Source organism: Bombus pyrosoma, linkage group LG7 (genome assembly GCF_014825855.1).
Source record: "Bombus pyrosoma isolate SC7728 linkage group LG7, ASM1482585v1, whole genome shotgun sequence".
Taxonomy (NCBI): domain Eukaryota; kingdom Metazoa; phylum Arthropoda; class Insecta; order Hymenoptera; family Apidae; genus Bombus; species Bombus pyrosoma.
The window spans coordinates 14,712,998-14,735,840 of NC_057776.1; the positions used below are offsets into that span (position 1 = coordinate 14,712,998).

General features: G+C 31.3%; 2 protein-coding genes and 1 long non-coding RNA gene across 9 annotated transcripts; 1 reads left to right on the forward strand and 2 right to left on the reverse strand.

Annotated features, from left to right (window-relative positions):
* The first annotated feature begins 188 nt into the window (after positions 1-188).
* LOC122569814 (alkyldihydroxyacetonephosphate synthase) lies at positions 189-13,934 on the forward strand. Of its 2 annotated transcripts, none has more exons than XM_043731420.1 (6): positions 189-416; positions 992-1,081; positions 8,486-8,766; positions 11,141-11,429; positions 12,295-12,604; positions 12,907-13,934. In XM_043731420.1, exons 1-6 carry the CDS (start codon positions 328-330, stop codon positions 13,678-13,680), a joined length of 1,833 nt encoding a protein of 610 aa, XP_043587355.1. In that variant the 5' UTR covers positions 189-327; the 3' UTR covers positions 13,681-13,934. The 2 variants fall into 2 exon arrangements, with proteins under 2 accessions (XP_043587355.1, XP_043587356.1); XM_043731421.1 differs by lacking the exon at positions 189-416 and adding an exon at positions 4,992-5,047 and having other exon boundaries at positions 1,000-1,081.
* On the reverse strand, positions 2,849-10,326 carry LOC122569817. Of its 4 annotated transcripts, XR_006317587.1 has the most exons (4): positions 9,519-10,326; positions 8,969-9,036; positions 4,968-5,264; positions 2,849-4,902 (listed from the first exon to the last, which is right to left on the reverse strand). It is a non-coding gene; the product is annotated as an uncharacterized LOC122569817 (long non-coding RNA). The 4 variants fall into 4 exon arrangements; XR_006317586.1 differs by having other exon boundaries at positions 8,969-10,326; XR_006317588.1 differs by lacking the exons at positions 8,969-9,036; positions 9,519-10,326 and adding an exon at positions 5,363-8,093.
* Positions 13,858-22,254, reverse strand: LOC122569813 (TATA-binding protein-associated factor 172). Of its 3 annotated transcripts, none has more exons than XM_043731419.1 (15): positions 22,073-22,254; positions 21,447-21,496; positions 20,762-21,009; positions 20,346-20,695; positions 19,908-20,262; positions 19,216-19,838; positions 18,370-19,145; positions 17,728-18,298; positions 17,353-17,647; positions 16,980-17,281; positions 16,595-16,908; positions 15,777-16,527; positions 15,399-15,671; positions 14,689-15,327; positions 13,858-14,374 (listed from the first exon to the last, which is right to left on the reverse strand). In XM_043731419.1, exons 2-15 carry the CDS (start codon positions 21,455-21,457, stop codon positions 14,186-14,188), a joined length of 5,697 nt encoding a protein of 1,898 aa, XP_043587354.1. In that variant the 5' UTR covers positions 21,458-21,496; positions 22,073-22,254; the 3' UTR covers positions 13,858-14,185. The 3 variants fall into 3 exon arrangements, with proteins under 3 accessions (XP_043587354.1, XP_043587353.1, XP_043587352.1); XM_043731418.1 differs by having other exon boundaries at positions 20,346-20,698; XM_043731417.1 differs by lacking the exons at positions 21,447-21,496; positions 22,073-22,254 and having other exon boundaries at positions 13,858-14,123; positions 14,190-14,374; positions 20,346-20,698; positions 20,762-21,023.
* Between the last annotated feature and the right edge of the window lie 589 nt (positions 22,255-22,843).

The window sequence follows — 22,843 nt, forward strand, 5'->3', positions numbered from 1 at the left end:
GCATGCGTAAGAAGTCCTTTACATGAAAAGAATCCCCCAATCTAGTAGGACGTAACAGCATCGGAGAGAACAGAGGTGGAAAAAAACATTGGATATTTACGGCGAGAATGTATCGGGTGTAAATGATTGGTTCCTTTCACGAGGAGATCCGTCGGTAGGCGGGTAGTCATAGGGCGGGGGCTCTATTGATTTAAATTTGGTTTGCCGGTGCGCGTGTCAATAGTCAACACAGTGCCGCGAAGAGCGCGCGCTCAAGCATCTACTCTTTACTGATCGTGTTGTGCAGACTAAAAGGTTAGGCCCTTCGCGGTGCGGTCAATAAAAGATATGTCGTCTAATACGAAAAACTATACGAACAAGGATGTGGAAAGTTTAAATGGACCCATCCGTTTCCAGAGTGTTGTGCCAAAAGAAAGGTCAGTTTTGTACCGGCAATTTCTGGTTCATATCAATTTGTAGAAACTTCGCTGTGGGCACCAGGGACAATATCGCGATGAAGTGTTGTACGAGAGCGTGGATACTGCTAAATTACTTGCAGCCACGCCTCGAACCCAGCACTAGCTGACTCATCGGCAGATGTTGAGAATCTAAAGCACCCCTCGTGCTATTCGAGCGTGAAAGAGAAAAGAAATCGATCGATTTTTTTCCATTCTGTGACAATTGTGACCTCTTTTATGAATATCACGACCTGTTTGTGTGACAAACAACGAAAACATCGGAATGATTCATTTCTTTTATCATTTTTGTTATTAGTTGGTATTTTTGATGATGAAAATTTCGATTCATTTACCGGGTAAGAACTTACTATATGAGAGGCTAATATTGTTTCTGTTCCTACCGATTGGTTGCTTGACCAGTCACGTGGTGTGAAAAACGCGCGCGCCAAGGATGTACGAATCTCTATTCGATTTTTTTTTCATCTTTTTCCAAGACAAAATTCCAAATGGTGACAGTACGTATCAAATAACCGTATCTTCTTGAATTTTTAAAGGCAACAAATTCTCAAGTGGAATGGTTGGGGATATAAAGACTCGGAATTTCTTATAAACCAAAAATATATCATCGAATTCACTGGTAATAGGTAAGTCTTATCAATATTTCAATTTTCGTCTTTTATTAATATTTTAGAAAATAATAATGGTAACTATAAATATTTATATATCTAAAAGATGATTAAACTTTATACATAAATTGTTTTACTTGTTTTGTGAATAAACAATAATAAATAAAATAAAAAAAATTATTTACATATATTTTAATGTTTCGATATGCTTATTTGTTACATATTATATATAATATTTTTAATAATATTTTTTATCAGTATAACAAATAAAATATTAGTTGCCTACATGTACGAAAATAGATTATTCCGACTCTTTAAATTCGAAAAAAGTAATCACTTAATTTTTGTTTTAATTTTGTTTGTTTTTATTTCCTGCAATCTTTTATCAAAAGCTTTAAAGATAATCAATAAACTAATAAGAATTCTATAATGTTCATATTATACGTAAAGAAATATCAATGATATATTAGGGGGAGATGGTATTATCGTTTTTTGAAGATAAAGATAATGTTATAGAAACGAAACGTCTATTAATTTTCATATTTATTTACATCATTGTATAGATACTTGATTATTATTTTTTTTTAACATAATTTAATTTTAATTTTTTTACAAGAAACACACGTATAATTATGCTGTTAGATAATTATACTATTCCATAATTGAATAAGTAAAAGGTTGATTATGTTTCGAGAGTAGAATGACAAATAATTTAAGCTTATCATATAAGCGGATTAAGATACATAAAATTCAGTAATACTTGTTATCCCGATACTAAATTTCTACATAGATCTAAATGAACCACTTCAATTTACTTAAGCACACATTTGGTTTTTTGTATTTAGTTTTTGCTTAATTAATATTCTAACAAATATCCGTTGCAAACAATTTCAAAAACGGGTCGAATTTATCACATAAAATCAATATACATCAACATTAATTTTATCGTACAATTGAATTTTTTTTATTTCCTATTGTATTCAACGGTTTTAAAAGATTCGTATCATCAATTTAACATTTGATTGTTCGATTCGCTTAAATGCAAAACTATTATTTATTCGATATTCATTATGTTATTTATGTTAAAAGGAAGAAGCAAATAGTTAATCTGTATAATATTTATTTTTCTACATTTAATTTATAATTTGTAATGTTTAATCTATAGTAAGAAATCGAATATTTTGAGAAGATCAAACACTTTACTTTAACTTATAGAAAAGATCAACCTGAACATTTAAAAAATTATGAAATTTTTTATTAATTTTTTTACCATCCAAATTGACTCTAAGAGGGTGAAATAACCCCTGAAAATTCGGCTATTTTTCGATTTTGTGTTATAACTCGCAAATTATAAAAGACAGAAAAATAGTTTTCAAACAGAAGTTGTTTCTTTTAATGAGGACTACCGTCTAGTAAAAGATTTATCAGTTATTTATATAATTAGAAAGAATTTATAAACAAAAAATTAATAATTTTAAAATCTTAATCGGTAGTTTAAATAATTACGAAACAGCATAAAAGACAAATACTTTTTTAAAAATACACATACAAGCTTTGTTGTATTGCACAATTACAAAAGTAAGGTAATTTATATTATATACTTCTGTCTCTTATTACACAATAAGTAAATATACCAGATGGAAATAAAAGAAAAGAATAGAACTGTAGGTATAACATATCTTCGCAAGAACTTGCCATTATTAACATGATTGTTAAACTTCTCTTTTATTCTTTCTCGTAGCAAATAATATAGATGTTTAATAAGCAATTAAAGAAGTAAGTATATAAGTAAGTAAGTTATTTATTTCACTATTTGTACATTTTGATATTTTCGGATGTAATATATAGTGATTAGTAATACTCCAAGAATTCGTAAAATATGCGGGAAAAACATCATAATATTATTCACATAATCAAGATGTATTTGTTATTTAATTACTCTTCCCTTCTCTTTTCTAATTATATAATAATTCAAATATATTCTAATGTATGCTTCTTCTCTATTTCCCCTGGTTTCCTCTCCACTTGCCCGTCCAGTTATTCTAGCAATTCCTCATCTAATTTTATGTATCTAAATAAACACTTCAAAAATAGATAAATAATTTCGAAAATACAAATATCGTGTGAATTATATTATGAATCATTCTTTATGATAATGAAATTCTGCAAAACAATGTTTAAGATAAACTTGTTGTGAGGAAGCGAAATCTACTGGATTTCTGGCATTAATAATTTGTTTCCTTTCTATCGATATAATATTCACCTTTATACCAAGTGTAAACAAGTATGTATATACACCTTACGGTTTTGGTGATGAAAATAGAGATAAAATAAGAAACTGTAATTTAATGATATCAATCATCGCAATTAAATAGTACTACAAGATCGGAAAATATTCATATAAAGTTCTTCGTTATGCGGAACTGTATATATATATATATATCAGTTACATTATTCCTGTATTCGATATTGTGAATATTTCAACATGCTGATTACAACATGATACTATTTTGTAATGTAGATTAACATTGATCAAATCACGATGTCAGTAACTTCCGAGATTCTGCATTTGATAGATATACGTTTGTTAACTATTCATTGAACAGTTCTTTGGTTAACTTTCCAGATGTGAAGGCCACTATATCAACATTCCATTGTCGAAACAAAGATTGTTGTACACGTGGAACAAAATTACCATTCTATTCTTTTAGAACAATAAAAAGCGGTTAAATAAATTTCCCAGAAGTTGATATTATGGGGAGTTTAGTACAACTGTGTGTTGTAGCTGATATAGACTTCACAACAGCCATAACCGTTTTTGATCCTTGCCTAGATAAAGTACAGCCATAATGTAATTCTATCTAATCCGCTAACTGTACAGTACGTATTTTCCGATATTTCTAGTTTGAGGTTTTACATTATTAACAAAAGACGAAGCAATTTCATTTAATTGCGTGGTATCAATGCCATATAATCGAGTAATAAATTTGTTTAATTTTTTGACACTATTCTATATTATCAACTTTAAGTTTTCTTAAAATTGAAAATCCAGTTTGAAAAATGTTAGCTTTTAAATTTCTCGAACCTATTTCTTCAATAGCTTCTAGTGTCCATCTTCAAAAGCTCAAATAACGAATAACAGCATGAGCGTTAACAAACTTGTTATAAACATATTCGGAAATTTGTAACAATTTTTCCCGCCGTGTTCTCCGTCTGTTTACCGTCTCTTTCCATCTAATAATCTAAATAAGGCAATTATGCATAGATACAAAACGGATAGATAACTATACAATTATACACTTATACAATTGTTAAAGAGATGAAACTTTTCAAAATTTGTGCCTGGGATTGTCTAGGGAAAGTCGCGTCCTCTTTCCACTTCTCCAAAACGTAACAACATTAATTTTGTATTCTAAGGTCACAATAAATAATATTATTCTGGTACACACTCATCTTAGATCTCTATCGCTTCTGAAAATTCTTCGCGTGGACCTCGTTATATACTATCCAGAAATTCTACAGAATGTGGTTTAAACGGTTCCACAAATTAATACAATAAGCGTATCTTTTATTATATCTTGTAAGTCGATTTCTCTTCTCATTATAATATATCATTATATTGTTATTATCCATAATTTTTAACGTAATCGTAAATAAACGAATAGTATTTGTAGGATTTACATGAATCATTTTTATACGTTCGTTACAGAGACTATACTTAGATATACTTACTTATTGTTGACACATATAGTACTGTATTATAGCGCACTACAAAGAAAGCAGCATTTTTTTATTGTTAATCTGTTTTCACTAGACAAATGCTAACTTTCAACGCTGTACTGAAATGAAAATAACAAAGAGTGGAATCATTTATTACTTATTACTGTTATTACTATTTACTTACTGTTTATTACTATTTTACTTGTAGTGCCCATTTAAGCATACGTCGCTAACGCCACTAATTCTTGGAAATGGGACTTCGACGTGAGTTTCGAGCATGCCGAATGAGATAGTGTTAAATGAAACTTGACACCGTTCCTTATCGATTATTTCGAGCAAATATGGATTGACGCTCGAGTCCACGTTTACACGTGCCCAATATCAGTATCTCTCTCATATCCATCCCTTCTCCTTTCTTTAGTTGAATTCGCAGATGTCACTTCCTCAGATAAGCGTCCATATCTAGTCCTCACTGCGAACACTAAAATGGTCATTGCATGTTTACTTATTATTTATTACTTTGTCATTAGATACGTTAGTCCTTATATTTTTCTTTGTTTCGCACAACTGAATGCATACCTGCGTTATATGATGCGTCAGGTGCATACATGTGCACCGAAAATTTTTTATTGCACGTCAGCATATCATAGTATGTGTACAATGAAATTGAGAAGTTCTTCGATTGTCGAAGAACACAATTCAACAATGCAACAAAGATTGCATTTATATTAAAAAATAACTATATGTTTTTTTATGTTGTTTCATAATTATTTAAATCATTGATTAAGATTTTACGCCAAAGAATGAGTTTTTTTGAAAAATTATCAATTACTTTCTTTATAACTTTTTTCTAATTATATAAACAAATGATAAATCTTTGGTAATTATATATTTAGGAAGCTACCGGCATCTTGCATTTCGACGTATTTTTTATATGTGGTCGGGGACCATAGTTTTCGAGATAATCTCAAAAAAGTTTTTGTCGGCAGCTCATAATGAATTCTACTTATAATTGTGTGACCATGATAGCGTATACATTAGTATTGATTGTCGGTCGTCTCATCGTGACTACGGAATTAAATAACACCTAACCCACTTATATAAGCTGTAAACATTGGCGAATACATTGGATATACATACCACGGATATACAATTATATCCGACAGGTCTTTTGCAGATATCTCGGAAACTAAGCCCGAGCAGTGGTAGATGCAAAAAAAAGTTATTCAAAATTTTGATTTTTATAGTATATTAAAAAATCACCGAAATCCAAGATGATTGCAGCTTTCTAAATAATTGCCAAATCTTTTACCAAACGATAGCCTTCGTTGAAAAAAATAAACAATTTTTATCTAAAAGCTTTTATAGTTTAACTCTTATAGTTTGCGAATTATAACATAAAATCGGAAAATGGTCGAATTTTCAGGAGTCGATTTTACCTCCTCAGAACGAATTTGGGCAAGAGAAGAAAATTGCGCTATACATGGCTATATATGCTCTACATATCTCCGAATTTTCATAATTTTTCGAATTTCCGGGCTAGAGATCTTCCCTTGTTAATCGTAGTTGATTGCTAAACTACTACTACTAACTACTGCTATTACTATATGCTATATTGACTAATTACTAATAATCAACGATGAACGATACAATAAGCTTCTGAATTTAAAAAATGCAACAAGCTTGTTTAAAATCGTAAAAGCAGAATGGTAAATAGTACAAAATAAGTTCATTGAAAAATTATTTGATACAATTCCACGAAGAGTTCTTATAACGAAGATGCTATATTATGCGTTTTTTATTATTTATTTTTATTATGCAACTGCTTACTGTTTACCAATATGAATTACGATATATTCTGTTGTATGTCGATTCTTATATCGCCTTTAAATTATTTTTTTGACTTTACATCGGTTTCGAAATAATTCTAGGACTGATTGTCTCGTATCAATTTTATGATATTTTAAATCTAATATCACATTAAAATATTAAAAATATTCAGTTACGCGTCTTTTATTATTCATTTTTATTCTATAGCTGCTTACTAATAATAAATTATAATATACCTAAATTTTATACTTGAAAATTACATTTTACAAAAATATCGTGTTTTGCAAGTTTTGTGCAATATTTTGAGAGAAAATGTGGTTTGTGCCAATACTTTGATTTATCACTGTATATATTATTTGGTGTTAAATTGTGAACTGAAGAAGACGAATTAACTCGTCACTCAGAGTCTTAATCTTTTTTAATATAATAATTTCTTTATTTACAGGTTCTAATGTTCTATTTTTTAATCACTTATTTCGTTCGTGTCGTAAATATATTATGTAATATTTATATTTGCACGAATAAAAGTCGATCCATCTGAAATTGATTTATCCTTATTAATGAGGACAATTTCATGGTCATAAAATTCCTGAATAAGGAATGATGCGGTTAATAATTTAAATATATCGTATTGTAAATGTATGTATTGTTGGACAATAAATGTTATTTTCGAAACTTGTATATTCCATGTAATCGTCGCAAGTTCGCGCAACTAAGAAACTGTTTTTTATTTACTTTGTTGGTCTCGAAGAACGCAGTTGCACTTACTGTTTTCTACTCAGCGAATTTCTTCTAATGAGCGTAAACAAACGTATGTGGTACAAGCGAGCAAAAATATAAATATAAAAATACATATTCTCTTTGTGTGTTTACTAATTTTTGTTTAAAATGTTTAATTAATTTTCATTCATTATTGAAAATTAAATGAATTTTAGTGGAAATTGATTATCATTGAACAACATATATATGAATATTTCATAATGAAATATTATAAAATATAACTGAAACCCTATTCTTTGTGATATTTCATTAGAAGAAAAAAGGAAACATTGTTTAAATGGGTTATGACCACCAGTAACGACGTTTAGCTACTGGGAAACATATGATTAAATTCATATGCAATCGTCATGATAAGATACGCTGATTAAACAAATCTAAATGTAATACTTATAGTATAATACAATACGGGACATTTCACTTTAATCTACTAACTTGCAGGTCATAACATTATATCATTATAACTATAACAGTTAAATAAAATCAATCATGATAAAACACATCCTTATGATAGTTAAGTGAAACCAAAATACAATAGAAATGTAGAAATATTTTATACTGCAATTTCTTAAAACTGAATAAAGTTATATAATATAAAGTTATATAATATATAGTATAATAAAACTTATATAAGGTTTAATTTCATCCATCATTATACATCCTACATCATTTCGTGTTTTACATATACACAATTTAAATTCAAAACTTGAAAATGGAATTAATTACTTTTAGTATTTCAATATGATTATTAAATCAAATTTTTAATTAATTTTGATTAATATAAATTTTATTGCTAATATTTAGTACTTAACAAATAACTATTTTATATATTTTATTCAATGCCTTTGCTTATTAATTTAATTAAGAAGTTCACTGACACAAAAATCAAATTTTCATAATTAAATAATCTTATAAGTAATCCAAAATATTATATTTTTCTCCCAAAAAATTAATTTGTCTATACTTCTTGTTGGTCCATTTTTTAAGTATTATTATTACTGTACAAATAAATATTGAATTAATTTAATATCAATATATTTTGTTCTTTTTTGTAATGTTTTATTACTCATGCTAATAAATGAAATATTTTTGCAGATATCCAATTGGAAACCAGCAACTTCCGTATTTCACACAATGGGTAAAAGACACGTTTGGTATAGATCCGACCCAAAGGAAAGTACCTCAATCGATACCGACAAATCTACCAGAACCGATCATTTCGTTCGAAATGTTGGAAGCGATTCAAGAATTAAATATCGAATATTCCTTGGAGGGTATCGATCGGTTAGTTAGAGCACATGGGCATACACTTCGGGAAATTTATCTCCTCAAACATGGATCGTTCGATCGAATACCGGACATAGTTCTCTGGCCAAGTGAGTAATTTCAAATTGTTATATTATATTTTTAGTGATCTAAAATATCCTATCAACGTGTTTAATTATCGTATCAGTGATACAGTTCATTTACTTTCACCCGATAGTAATATGTATTAGTATACACTGTATGATGTAGTTCTTGATCTAAAAAACATGATATATAAAATAGCTACCTATTAGAAACTATCTATGTACTTACCATGTACATTTTGTGTATTACATTGCAGTTCATATCATATTCCTTGTGGCATTATATACAAAAATCATCTGTTAAAAATTATCAACTCATTTTTATTTTTTCAGGTTCATTTGTTTTTGTCTTTTTGTTTGTCAATTTCTTTTAGCTATTATTACGAAATGTAAAACCATTACTACTACGGCAATTCAATAAATTAATGTAGTTACTTTCAAAATCAATGAGCAGCAAGATCAAAACACTTGTAAACAAAATAAATTTCATAATTTGCACAGCATGTCTATATAATGAAAAATAATTATTAACTGCTTGTTAGAAGTAAATATAGATATACATACGTGCAGATTTCTCTTATTTCATATTCTTTTTAAATTCAAATGTTTCACTAAGTAGTTCATTTAAATGGAAATTCAACATATTTTATTTTTAACATATAATATTTTACATATCTACATTCTTTTGCCGTTTGAGGTGAGATTTATTGTTTAAGGTTTCCTTTATATATTTGAAGCACGTAATAAATTAAAAGCTAGCTTCAACTAAACATAATTACCTATGTACGGTGTATGAAGTTAGTTGAATATCGAGTAGATAGACTACAAACTTTTCAACCTTGACTTAGTTATATGTAGATGTGTAGTCTATGCTATACCATAAACTGCGCGAATAAGTGATATTAAATGAATACCTTGTATACGTATAAATGTGAAACGACACAATGAATATTTGCTTCATCTTTTCATTTCGAATATCTTTTCAATTGTTATATACGTCAAAATTACTCTTTTACGAGATAGTATAAGGAATTAGGAATTAATATAGTTAGAATTAGTATAGGAGACATAGTCAAAAAAGAAGGAAAAGATAGGGCTGTAGACTGGGCGACGAAATCGAAAAGAAGAAAAAGGGGAGAGCGAAGCGAAAAAGTGTTAGATAAATTAGGCAATTAGATAAAGATTTATGCAATATATAAAAGATAATAGATATATATAAAAGTTAATAGTTAGAGATAGATAGATGATAGACAGTAGATATATGATGTATAGATTGTAATAGAAAATTAAAGATTGAATGAATGAATGGATGTAAATTGTAGCTGAATCAATGAAAATGCAAGGCAATAGGGAAAATAATTGTGTACTGAGTTCCTTTCTCGGCCGGAAGGCTAAAAATAAACTATACTGTTATAAAATCATAAAATTTTGTGCTATCATTTTTATTTACTCTTCATTTCCATTTCCCTTGCTACGTAAAAAGCAACCTATCGTTTAATATCATTTTAATGTTTTCTACATATATCAGTGTTCGTCTTGTGTATTATGTCCTGAAATGGATTGATATTTAATCTTTTGAATGCTTTGAGTGAGAATAGTACTTGCCTACAAGTGAATATATTCCCAGAGTATGACTAATTTAGCTCCTCTATACTGCGCAGCGGGTAGATATACACAAATTTATGCATGATCCATTACGTAATAATCATATCATCATATATTTATTAGTGTTATTGAACAGATTCGGAGAACAAAACATAAATGTTTTATCATTGCTTATTTTTGTAAATTCATAAATGTTTTATTATTGCTTACTTCTTAAATTCATAAATGTTTTATTCTCGTCTATTTCATTAAATTCATGAACCTGTTTTATTATTGTTTATTTGCCTAAATTCGTGAATGTTTCACTACTACTTATTTGTTAAATTCCTAAATAAATGAGTAGAAGTAATTAGTAATGTAATATTGTCGCAAATCTGCAATCTAATACTAAATTTGATATATAATACCGTAAATAAGATTTAGTTGCAGCATGTCTGTGAAAATGTAGTATATGTTTGAAATAATTCGAATTTGAAATACATGTTTTTCTTGACTGCATCGAATTTGTTGTAATTTCAATTTTGTTCAAATATTCCAAATTATTAAGAAGTTAATTTTCTTCAAATTGTTAGATCACAAATTAGATTATTGTTTCTTAGATTACAAGATATATATATATATATATTAAAGAAAGGGCATTATTATTGAGTAGAGCCGAACAAAGTCAAAAATCAAAATTTAAGTTAGATTACAAAATATGTCAAAAAGTTGACATAATTATCGAGCAAATCCTAACAAATCAGAAGCTAAAATACTTTGTCTTATAACAATGACATCTGTGTCTATGCATTTTCAGAGTGCCACGAGGACGTCGTAAAAATAATTAAATTGTGTGCTCGATATGGATCAGTCTGTATTCCATTCGGCGGAGGGACGAGCGTAAGCGGTGCTGCCTCATGTCCGACGAACGAACGGCGAACGATAATATTGTTGGACACTTCGCAAATGAATAGAATACTGTGGATAAACAGGGAAAACCTAATTGCTTGTTGCGAGGCTGGTATTATCGGCCAGGACCTTGAAAAGCAACTCCGATTGCAAGGTCTGACTTCTGGTCACGAACCCGATTCTTACGAATTTTCTAGGTACACCATATTATATTAAAACAGAAAGTCCGTTTTATTCGTTCGCAACAAATATTTGTTTAAGACATTAACTGTTTGAATACAAACACGAGTAATTTTACGACGTTTTACGCAATGTTAGTATATGTATAATAAGAATCGTCATAGCCAGCAAGTTATAAAGTTCTTTTTTTGAAATCTTCTATTGCCTATTTGTGAAAGAACGTATGTGAAAAAAAATGGACATCGAAACGTTTTAATTAGCGTATTTTTCATAGAATACCTTATTGCGAACTGCTATATACTGAATTTGAATTTCTTTTTCTTCTTCTTCCTGTTTTGTTTAGTTGTAAATGTAATTTTTTTATTTAAGAGATAGATTAAAGTTTATAATACAGAAGACTATAAAATGTAAATCTTCCTAAGTAATATTAAATGGCAATTATTTTTTATATTCAATTGGACTATTCTCAACTTCTTTGAATTAAAATTAATTCTCATTCGAATGATTTACTGAATACTAATTACGTTACATTTAATCGTGCACGTCAGAGAATTGTTGGAGAAGATCATGATCATATTAAATGTCGTGAAAATTGCAGGTGCTTGTATTTTAGTATAATTGAAAGTGTATTTGTATTTTTTGCATGAGTAAAGCTACACAATATTTTAGTTTCATTTAAAGAATTAAAAGTTACTTCATAAAATAAAAGGCACAAAGAGCCTATCACTTACGTTTCATCTCACATTTCTATGAACAATCTTTTGTGCAAAACGTATGAAAACGTATGCACAGGTATACGATAAGAAAAGTATGTCAAATAGTTATTTACATCAAGTGCAAGACTACTAGTCGCATGATCGATTTTATTTCTTGAAAGAACAGTTTAGGTGGATGGGTTGCAACGAGGGCGAGTGGCATGAAAAAAAATCGATATGGGAACATCGAAGACCTAGTTGTACGAGTGAGAATGGTTACTGGTAGAACGGATGATCCAGAAATAACACTCGAAAGAGGTATATTGGTACCAAGAGCTTCTTGTGGTCCTGACTTTGACCATATGATCCTTGGTAGCGAAGGAACATTGGGCGTCGTTACGGAAGTGGTGATCAAAGTTAGACCATTGCCAAAAGTAGTCAAATACGGTAGCATAGTTTTCCCAAATTTTCAAGCCGGTGTATTAGCGTTGCGTGAGGTAAAATTTTATTAATTTAATAGCGATATATATAAATTTAAATACTATTACTTTGTTGCTATTATTATATAATATGAATTTCTAGAGAATATCTATTATATATTGCAGTTTTATTATTATTCCTTTTTGGATAGTTCAAATTTAAAAAGGAAGGAACTGTAGCTTTATTTAAATTTTCTTATTCTTGAATTCTTTCTAAAGCTTGACAAACTTTCTTGGTTATTAAGATATTTGATTAAAATTAACATTGAATATATTGCAATTGTTTCTTATAAAAAAAACTGTACCATTTTTGTGAACAGGTAGCTAAGGAACGATGTCAGCCGACTAGTATACGATTGATGGACAATGAACAGTTCCAGCTCGGTCAGATGTTGCGACCAGAATCTAGTTGGAGTAGTTTAATTTTGCAAGGATTAAAACAAGCTTACATTACCAGGATAAAACGTTTCAAATGGGATCAAATATGTGTCGCTACCTTATTGTTCGAAGGTAGCTCGATTGTCGAGGTGGCAGCACAGGAACAAAAGGTTTACAACATCGCGAAGCAACACAATGGTGTTCCAGCAGGAGAAACGAATGGTGAACGAGGTTACCTTTTAACATTCGTTATAGCTTATATGCGAGATCTGGGTCTCGAGTACTACGTTTTATCTGAATCATTTGAGACGTCCGTCTCTTGGAATCGTGCGTTACCATTGTGTAGGAATGTGAAATCTCGTCTGACCAGAGAGTGTTATTCACGTGGTATCGAACAATACTTTATCTCTTGTCGTATTACACAGACTTACGACGCCGGTTGTTGCGTGTACTTTTACATGGCATTTAATTACAAGAATCTTCCGAACCCGATAGAAACATATGAGACTATCGAGCACGTTGCACGCGAAGAAATTCTTGCAAACGGTGGTTCTCTGTCTCATCATCACGGTATAGGAAAATTACGTTCTTGTTTTTACACGGATGCAGTAGGAAAAGTGGGAGTGTCCCTCTATAGAGCAGCCAAAGTACACTTGGATCCCCATAATATATTTGCGGCCGGGAACTTGGATCCGAAATGTGTATCGAAACTATGAGGTGAACATGAAACTGTGATAATTGCAACTTATCACATTGGAAATCATTTTAAACAGAAAGAAGAAGAGAAAAAGACAATTAGCATTGTCATTTTTATCAATTGATATGTTGTGATGGTATACAGAAACAATGATAAAGGAAAAGACTAGTATAATATAAATAAACACATCACAATGTTGTTTGGTACAAATACGGAATTGTAATTGTATCAAGATTTTTATAAGTTATTATAAATAAACAAGACTCGCTTACTTATAGTACTTAATCAATATAATCCGTAACTTATTTATCTAAGTTTCTTTCTTCCTTATCTTTTCTTTTTTATAAGTAATTCGTATATACCTTTATATATCCATTGATTATTTGTCATTCTCAGTCCATAAAATTAAGATTAATGTTTTGCTATCAGGTCCGATTCATGTATGTTTCACAAAGTGATCATCTTAAACACATGTAACTGTTAAATAAATGTACTCGATGATACTGATGTTTAAAACCATAAGCTCACTTTAAAGTAGATAGAAATGACTGAATGTCATATTCATCGTCATATTGTTGTTGTTCCCATAGTTCAGGGAGAATTTCTAAAACAGAACGGCTAATGCCTGGAACCTCACTAATTTTAGACGTGGCATCATCCTGTATTTCTGATTTTTTCTCTTTGCCATTGTCCAGTGAAAACAAGTCAAGTAGCTATAAAAAATTGTTACAAATAAGATCTATTATAAATTGGAATTTCTTTCATAATTAATTATAGCATATTTCAAGAATTGTTTTGTGTTATATGCGTGTGTATTTACATTTATTTAAAGCTTTATCGTAGAATTAAAATGAGGAATATGAAGCAACATAAAAAAAGTTAAAACACGAAAAAGATAAAAATATCAGGGTTATATATAATATATTTTTGTAAAAAAATAAATTTATTTATTAGTTTATTACAAAACTTTTATTGTTGAAATAGCTATAACTATGCAAGTTAATAAATTTAGATTTATATATTTTACCTGATCAGTTGCCATTGTTTCCAGAGATGCATTTTCCGTTGAAATTACGGTATTTGCTGTGAGAAGTTTGAATTTCTGTAGTCCCATGATCTTTTCCTCTACTGTTGATCTTGTGATTAACCTGTATACGTTCACTACTTTCTTTTGACCAATACGATGTGCTCGATCCATCGCTTGAAGATCCTTCATAGGATTCCAGTCATGTTCCACAAATATAACAGTGTCAGCACCAGTTAGATTCAATCCAAGACCACCGACTTGAGTCGTTAACAGAAGCACGTCTATCGACGGGTCTGCGTTAAAACGTGTTACTATGGAATGCCTTTGCGTGGTTTGTACACTTCCATCGAGACGAAGATATGTAACAGTAGGTAAATGTGTACAAAGAAGATCTTTTTCCACGATATCTAGCATTGCTTTTAATTGACAAAAAATTAAAGCTCGATGTTGGCTCACTAACTGTTGCTCCTGTGGTGGTTGATTATCTGATGTACCATCAGTAGTTACAGAATTGCGGTTTTGTTGTCGCTGTGGCTGTCCTATGCCACAATCTAATAATAATTGTTTTAATGCAGGTAACTTGGCTGCATATTCTATCTCGGATAATGTGCTCTTTCGTTGCTTCAATGTACTACACACCTAGAAATAAAATAATTATCAACTTAAAGTTACAAGTAAAATATCTTAACGGATGTCATGTTGATACTAACAGTTGCGTATAACGGATGTCGTTGATTTAATACTAATTTGGGATGATTACAAACATTACGCAGATATCGTAATGCTTCAAAGACACTACAGCCATTATTTCCAGTTGAAGTGCATGACGTAGCGGATAATAAAGTGGCAGAACGTCGAGTATGGAAATCTTCGTATAGCGTACGTTGTAATGACGATAAGTCGCAATAATAGTCTTGTGTAATTTTTGGTGGTAAATCTTTGAGGACATCTTCTTTATTTCGTCTAAGTAAGAATGGCAAAACCTGCACAATGCAAAATTACAAAAAGTTGTAGATAATTTAACACATATATTCAATTATTAGTAAGATTAAAAAATAAGATACAATGCACATGAGAAAGAAAATTACTTGTCTATGAAGTGCTTCCATTGCTAAAGCTCCCGCTTCTTGTTCTTTTGGGCCAGCTTTTGGTTCCCTACAGGCTAGTATAGGACGTGAGTACTTTGCCGCAAATTGTTTTTCAGTACCCAGGAAACCTGGCATTAAAAAGTCAAACAAGGACCATAATTCAAGTACATCGTTTTGTATTGGTGTTCCCGAAAGTATAAGTCTGTGATTCGCATGCAATCGTTTAGTTGCCTTAGCACTTTTTGTCTTTCCATTTTTGATAATGTGACCTTCGTCGAGCACACAGTAGTTCCATTGACAAGTTTCGAAATAATCGATATCCTTACGGATTATTTCATAACTTGCAACGATAAGTTTGTGATAAGTAACCATTGGACGTAATTTTTCACGCTCAGGTGGGGTGCCAACATATTGTAACACTGAGAGATCTTTGGTTTTGAAGAACTTCTCTGCCTCATACACCCAATGACCAGTTAGAGTTGGCGGACACACTACCAAGCTTGGTGGAGCACGAGGATTACGATGATGATCTAAAGCTAGTATACAAAGAGTTTGTAAAGTTTTTCCGAGGCCCATGTCATCGCATAAAACACCATGAAGTCGATAACGATTCAAGAAATTTAACCAATTTAAGCCTTGTTGTTGATAAGAACGTAACTCTGCAGATACTGGAATCGGTAATACGGTATCTGGGATACTGCGTGGATTCAAAAGTTGTTCTAAGAACCGCCACTCTTGTGTTTTCTTTTCTCTAAAATATTTCAAAGATTTATGATGTACATGCTAAATTAACATTCGTCAGTAAAATTTAGACTTACATTAAATCTGGCGGATCCGTAATTGCACCAGGATCAAGGGGCAAAAGTTGCACAAGTGTTGCGAATGTAGCACTACAAGCTAATCTTACAGCCTGATTTTGATCACTCATACGCCCAAGCAAAGGAACCATAAAGAGCACAGCGTATGGAACGATATTAACACCTAAACTTTCGACAAGACATGCTAACGCTTCGGCTGCGCCTTGTTTTACTGAATCTACTTCGCTTGGTGCTGTTACAGTCCCTGAGTATATTTTCTCTCCACCAGTTGATTCTAGAAGTGGTATTACACGGCTTGTAATCTGCATTATTATCTGGAATATAATTTTTTGGGATTAAGAATCGTCAAACTGACATCGAATATTATATTAACTTAAAGCATTACCTTCTCTGTATCTAATGTAGCTAATACAGCTATACATCTGGATGCCATGTGTCTGACAGCTTTGTAAGGATGAGCCAATAATTCACATAAGAATGAAAGGCATTCTAGGACAGGAGGCAGTAAGGCTTTATGAAGACTGGGAGCCATAACTTCTAAAACTTGTAAACCAAAAATTAACTGATTTACTTCTTCTTGAATATTTTCACGATTAGTGAGTTTGTCTTTTTCTCGTAATACGTTTGGTAATATTAGTTCCCAAAGATGCGGCAAACGTGTTGGTAATTGTGCACCAAATAGAGTAGCTACAAAAAACAATGAATATTATAAATTTATATAACGCATTTATATCGTATTAGAATGTTGTATTGCAAACCTATAGCGGTAAGTGCTAAAGTAGCTCCGCGACGACGTGTTCTATCAGCTTTAGCTTCAGGTTCTTCATAAGCAAGTAGTTCTTCTAAAGGAATTTCAGTTGTTGGTGGCCGGCCAGGCCCTCTGCCTCCACTAAGTCCGCTGTTGGTTCCCCGATTATAAGCTATTCTTTCAGCATGTTTCTGTCTATTGCTTAAAGTAAGAATTCCGTCAAATAGATCTGCGTTTGTATTACAATTTACACGAGGTGTAAATTCAGTATCCGAGCATAGGAATGTACATAAATTGGTCGATATCTATGATATAAAGTTAAATTAAATTATTCAAAGAGAATATAATATCCGTTTGTGTTAACGATATTATTTTCCATGCAAACCTTTGCATTAGGAGTAGGTTTTCTATCTACACAGAGATCAACTAAATACGACAAATGCTTTGCAGCCAGTTTCTGTAGTTCTTCATTTTCTTCGCGTTTAATAGCTTCCATTAATGGTTTTATCAATGGGTTAAGAGGTTGTGGAGATGGAGGAAGACAATGTAACATTGTTGCAGCACCAGCGAGTGCTGCCGTTGACATAACATTATATGAAAGTTGCTGTGCTGCTATATCGGCAGCACCTATTTTCACTGCACTCCGCCTTTCTTCTAAACTTTCAATCAACTTTGGCTTTAATTTAATTGGGTTAGAGCTGTTGCTAAAACTTCCACTAGGTCCTCCGTAGCTTGTCGTATTACCCATGGCACAAAGTTTTGAAATTGGTTTCCCAGCAAGGATTGCAATTTGGTCGAGCGTCATCACTCCCGATGGTTCTACCTTGATAAGAACAGGCAGGTTATAATGTTTGAGAGTGGCAACGTAACCGCGACTGTCGTGTAACAGACGAGTAAAAGATGTGGCGATCTCATCGTAGTATACGTACTCGTTCAAACACTCCAATAGTCTCTTCCTTTTGAGAACAAATATATTATTATTGTATTGTATTAAATATAAGTAAGATAGGAAGATTTCATTTGATACCTTAAAATATCTGGTATTGTAGGTGGTTTCATGTTATTTACAGTCGCCCAATGAGACATCGTCAAACCTACAATGGTGCGTTGTAATGCTGAACGCGAATTCAGATGTGCCAGTAATACTTTAGCGTAACAAAGTGAAGGACTAAGTATATCTGGTGTGTAAGTAACACCTGGTGCTGGTTGTACTACGTAATGCGATAACAACCCTAACATTCGTGCAGCTCTACAACGAGCATGAATTAAGTTTGATTTCCTTATGTTTGGAGCTACAGTTTCGATTCCACCAATATAAACTTTTAATTCGGATATGGATTTTACATTTCCACCAACAGTATTATTTCCTCCGTTATTACTAGCATCTGATTGTCCGTCGCAAGTACCAGAAACTTGATTATTCTTAGTTCCTTTATTAGGAGTGGTTATCATGAGTAAGTTCGGATTAAATGGCACGTGTTCCGGTTGCATTGCAAGGCAAAGCCATGTGCTGACAAGAGGACACGCTGCATGCAATAAAAGTTCGAGATCGCTTTGTACGACTAGATTTTCCCAAACACGTTCAGCTACATCTTGTATGGCAATTACGTGCTCTATTAACGCTCGTTGAAAAACATGACGGAGGGCCTCTTGCAATACAAGTCCACCTCCTTCGCCCCATCGTTCTTTTTTATTCTCATTATGAGCACCATCATCTTCAGTTAATGTTTGTAATGTTTGTAAGGTGGCTTTACGTACACTGGAACTAGAATGACTAAGAAATGGCCATAATCGTGGTAAGACCTAAAACAACGTCATATTAATATTAAGGTTAAATAACAAAAAGTAACGCTTCTATTAATATAGATCTTACCTGCGATAATGGCTGAGGAGTAATATAAGAGCGCGCCCAAGGTAATGAAAGTATAGCAGCAAGTAATTTCATAAAACTATTACATGCTGCTGCTAGATCATCTTGTTCACGTAAAAGTTCCCAAAGACGAATTACAATTGCTTCTAGTTCTGATGGTTTTAACAAACGTGGTAGAGCAGATGCTACTGGTATAAGCGCACTTGCTGCTGCAGCACCTACATCATCGACTGGATCGGAAAGACCTTGCATAGTAGCTGGAAATACTCTCGGTAGTATGTCGTCTAACAGATCATCTCGTATAGCAAGTAAATATTTGAGTGCAAGTAGCGCACCATGTCTTGCTTCCCATTCATCATGCTCCAACAGTTTCAGCATGACTGAAAGTATTCCTGTAATTCCCCTATTTTTATTTTCATCATCTTTTTGATTTGGCACTAGTAATAAAAGAGAACCTAGTGCTTGAGCACATGTTTCTCGTACGGGCGCAACGACTTGATCAGAAACAAAATCTCCAAATCTATCTAATCCTAAAACACATAGTAGTCGCAGGGCGGCATCAATAAGCCACTGATAATGACTTTCAGCCATTTTCTCTGCAGTTTGATTCTTCGATTTACCTGCACCTATAATAAATTTCAATTAATATTGTATTTTATTACTTTTTAAATACAACTTGCAATCATTTTTCATACCTTTCCCATGAAGTTTTACGAGTTCACGTAAAGCAGTCGCTGCTCCGTGCCTTATTTCCCATTTTTGACTAAATAGATCTTGACAGAGACTTTCTGCAAATGATTCTAGAGGCCAATTTATTACAGAATCTGGCCAGCAACCAGTACTATCTGGTACTCCATTGACTGATTCAGTCTGTGAATTATAATTAACGCCAATCTCTAACGAAATCAGTTCCTCTAATTTTATTCTTTTATTTAGTGATTCTCCTTCATTATCGATGGGAGATTGAGCATTTGAATTGTTGTGATAATCTTCGTTGTTACGATGGTCATCAGGTTCTCGTGAACGTTGTTTTGAAACCGACTGTCGTGCCTATCAAATAAATAATACTATATAAGAATATCTTACTACATTAATATTAACGAAAGCATATTAGTAACTCAATTATGTATTACCTTACGTCTAGCTCTATTCATTTCACGTCTACTAAGACCACTAGGTTGTTTTAGCGTTTCACTCACAGATACATTAGTTTGTATATTTAACATAGGTGGTAATACTTCTGGTGTAAGATCTTCGTTGGTAAACAATTCTGATGTATCAACTCCCATTAATTGTGGATGAAGGCCCAATTTAGCAGCAATTTTTTCCTTTTGATTAGGAAGTAGCATTTGCTCTCCATCAGTAGCTGTTAAATCATATTCATTGCCTTCTGATCCAGTAAGATATGAACTGCGTGCTAAAATCTTTTCCATATCAAAGTCTTCCAAATTTAATTTATTGTTTGGTCTGTTTGTTTCTTCATCTTCTATGAATAAAAAATTTAATATTAATAACAAAATTTAGTATATAAAAAAATAAAATTAGCTACCTGTACATGTTTCTTTCTTAATGGGTTGTGGATCCCAAGTAGGAACTTGAGCAAGTATAGCTTGTACAGCTTGTGCAGCACAAACTCTGGTATCCCATTGTGAAGACTTTAAAAGGATAGAAACTCTTGCCAATAAATGATGTAAATCATGAGGATGTAATCTCTGTGCTTCTCCTAATTGCTGTGCTGCAGCTCTTTTAGTTACTGCATTTGTCCCTGTTTCCAATAGTATGAATAGCCTGTCTAGCCTAATAGAACCCATACATTATGATGTATGCAATCATGTTATTAAATCAACTATAGATAGATACAATCATCTATTAATATATGTATTTATGTGCATTTATTCTTTTCAATTATTATATAAAGTAGAAATATAGCAATATGATAAATATACACGTTATAAAATTTTATTGAGATAATAGATATAAAATTTGAAAATATTAATCACATGAAGATTTACTATTTATTAAATATAGTTATTATAAATTATATTTTTATGTATAAAATATATATAAAGTTTAATAATAATATATTACTAATGGTACATTAATGTTTGTTATTATATCATAGTATCATAAAGAAGTAGTCTGTTTTTGCATAATTGTAAGTAGATTAGTGTAAATATTAATATTATTCCATACATCTTATTTTAATAACACAATTATAATTGTCAGTGCTTTACCTTGATGTCATGTTTACAAACTATGTTGATCAATAAACAGCTGTGAATGCCTAAAATCAAAATAAGAGTGTACACATGTATATACAGTATCACAAATACATGAAGGATGAACTATCATTAAAAAATGATTATATATTTGGAATAATATTTACAGTAAATAAATGAAAACATTTAATAAACATAAATATCAGAAACATAGACAAAATGATCATTAAATGTATATTTATTATTGGATATTACAACAGTTCAACAGGAAATATATTGAATGCTCCAACTATACAAAATAAAATGGAGTACAGGGAATAATAAATCAAACAGCATATTATTTATCATTTATTTGATAAAGTAAAAGAAAATGATTCAAATAGGGAAAATCGATTGTCAATTTGAAGAACGAAAGTTTGTTGCAGTTAGATTGATGAAGTGAAGATGAATAGATGACATCTGCGAGTATGCGTTTTTTAATCGGTACAGAAGTTCAGAGATTTAAATAATGCAAAATTTGAGGAAAACTGTATAAGTTTTAATTAAGGAAATGAAACGGAACATAATATTTTTCAAGATATCGTAAAGAAACACAATATGGACATATAAATAAATAGCGATGAACGAACGCTTAAACATACCTGATTTCAAAATATAATTTATTTTACTGCTACGCTTCAGCTAATCCGCATAGCCGTTTTCCACTGTATTGATTCCCCGAAAATCACATTACGCTCTATATTTCGAAAAAGATGATAGATAGACAGACTACTTGTCAAATTTTTCGGAGAGAAACGCATGTTCAAGCATCAAATTTATACTGACAGCCATATTGCAAGGGAACCTGAGTTTTGTCCCCCAATTTCGCTCTCATTGGTTGATTATACGGATCTTATAAATCGATGGACCAATCAACGTTTTCCTCGTGCAATGATCATGTTAAATTGCACACGTTTTATGCGTAGGATGAAATTATGCCGCGTACACATAATTTACTAGATGCATTAATTCTTCCTAATTCTTTCAAAATTATTTCATAATTCACACTTTAAGAACATTAAGTATATACATATTGCTTGTTGCTACTCATTTAATTATGTTTTTAATTAGTATACAATCAAATCATTTGCATAATTCAATCTATTGAAAATTTACTTTATATTCTTTTACGCATCGCAAAATTCTATATTTAGAACACATATATATTTTATTTATGAATATGATATTTTATTAACATATTATGATTCATTCAATGTTATATTCTTAAATATACAGGGTGTTCAAAATTTTCATGACGAAAGTTTGTTAGTATACATAATCTATAGATCTAAATAAGGAGAAAATATTATATAAACATACGCCGTTTAAGATCTTATAAAAAGATTGTAACAAAAAAATGAAATATGAAGGAA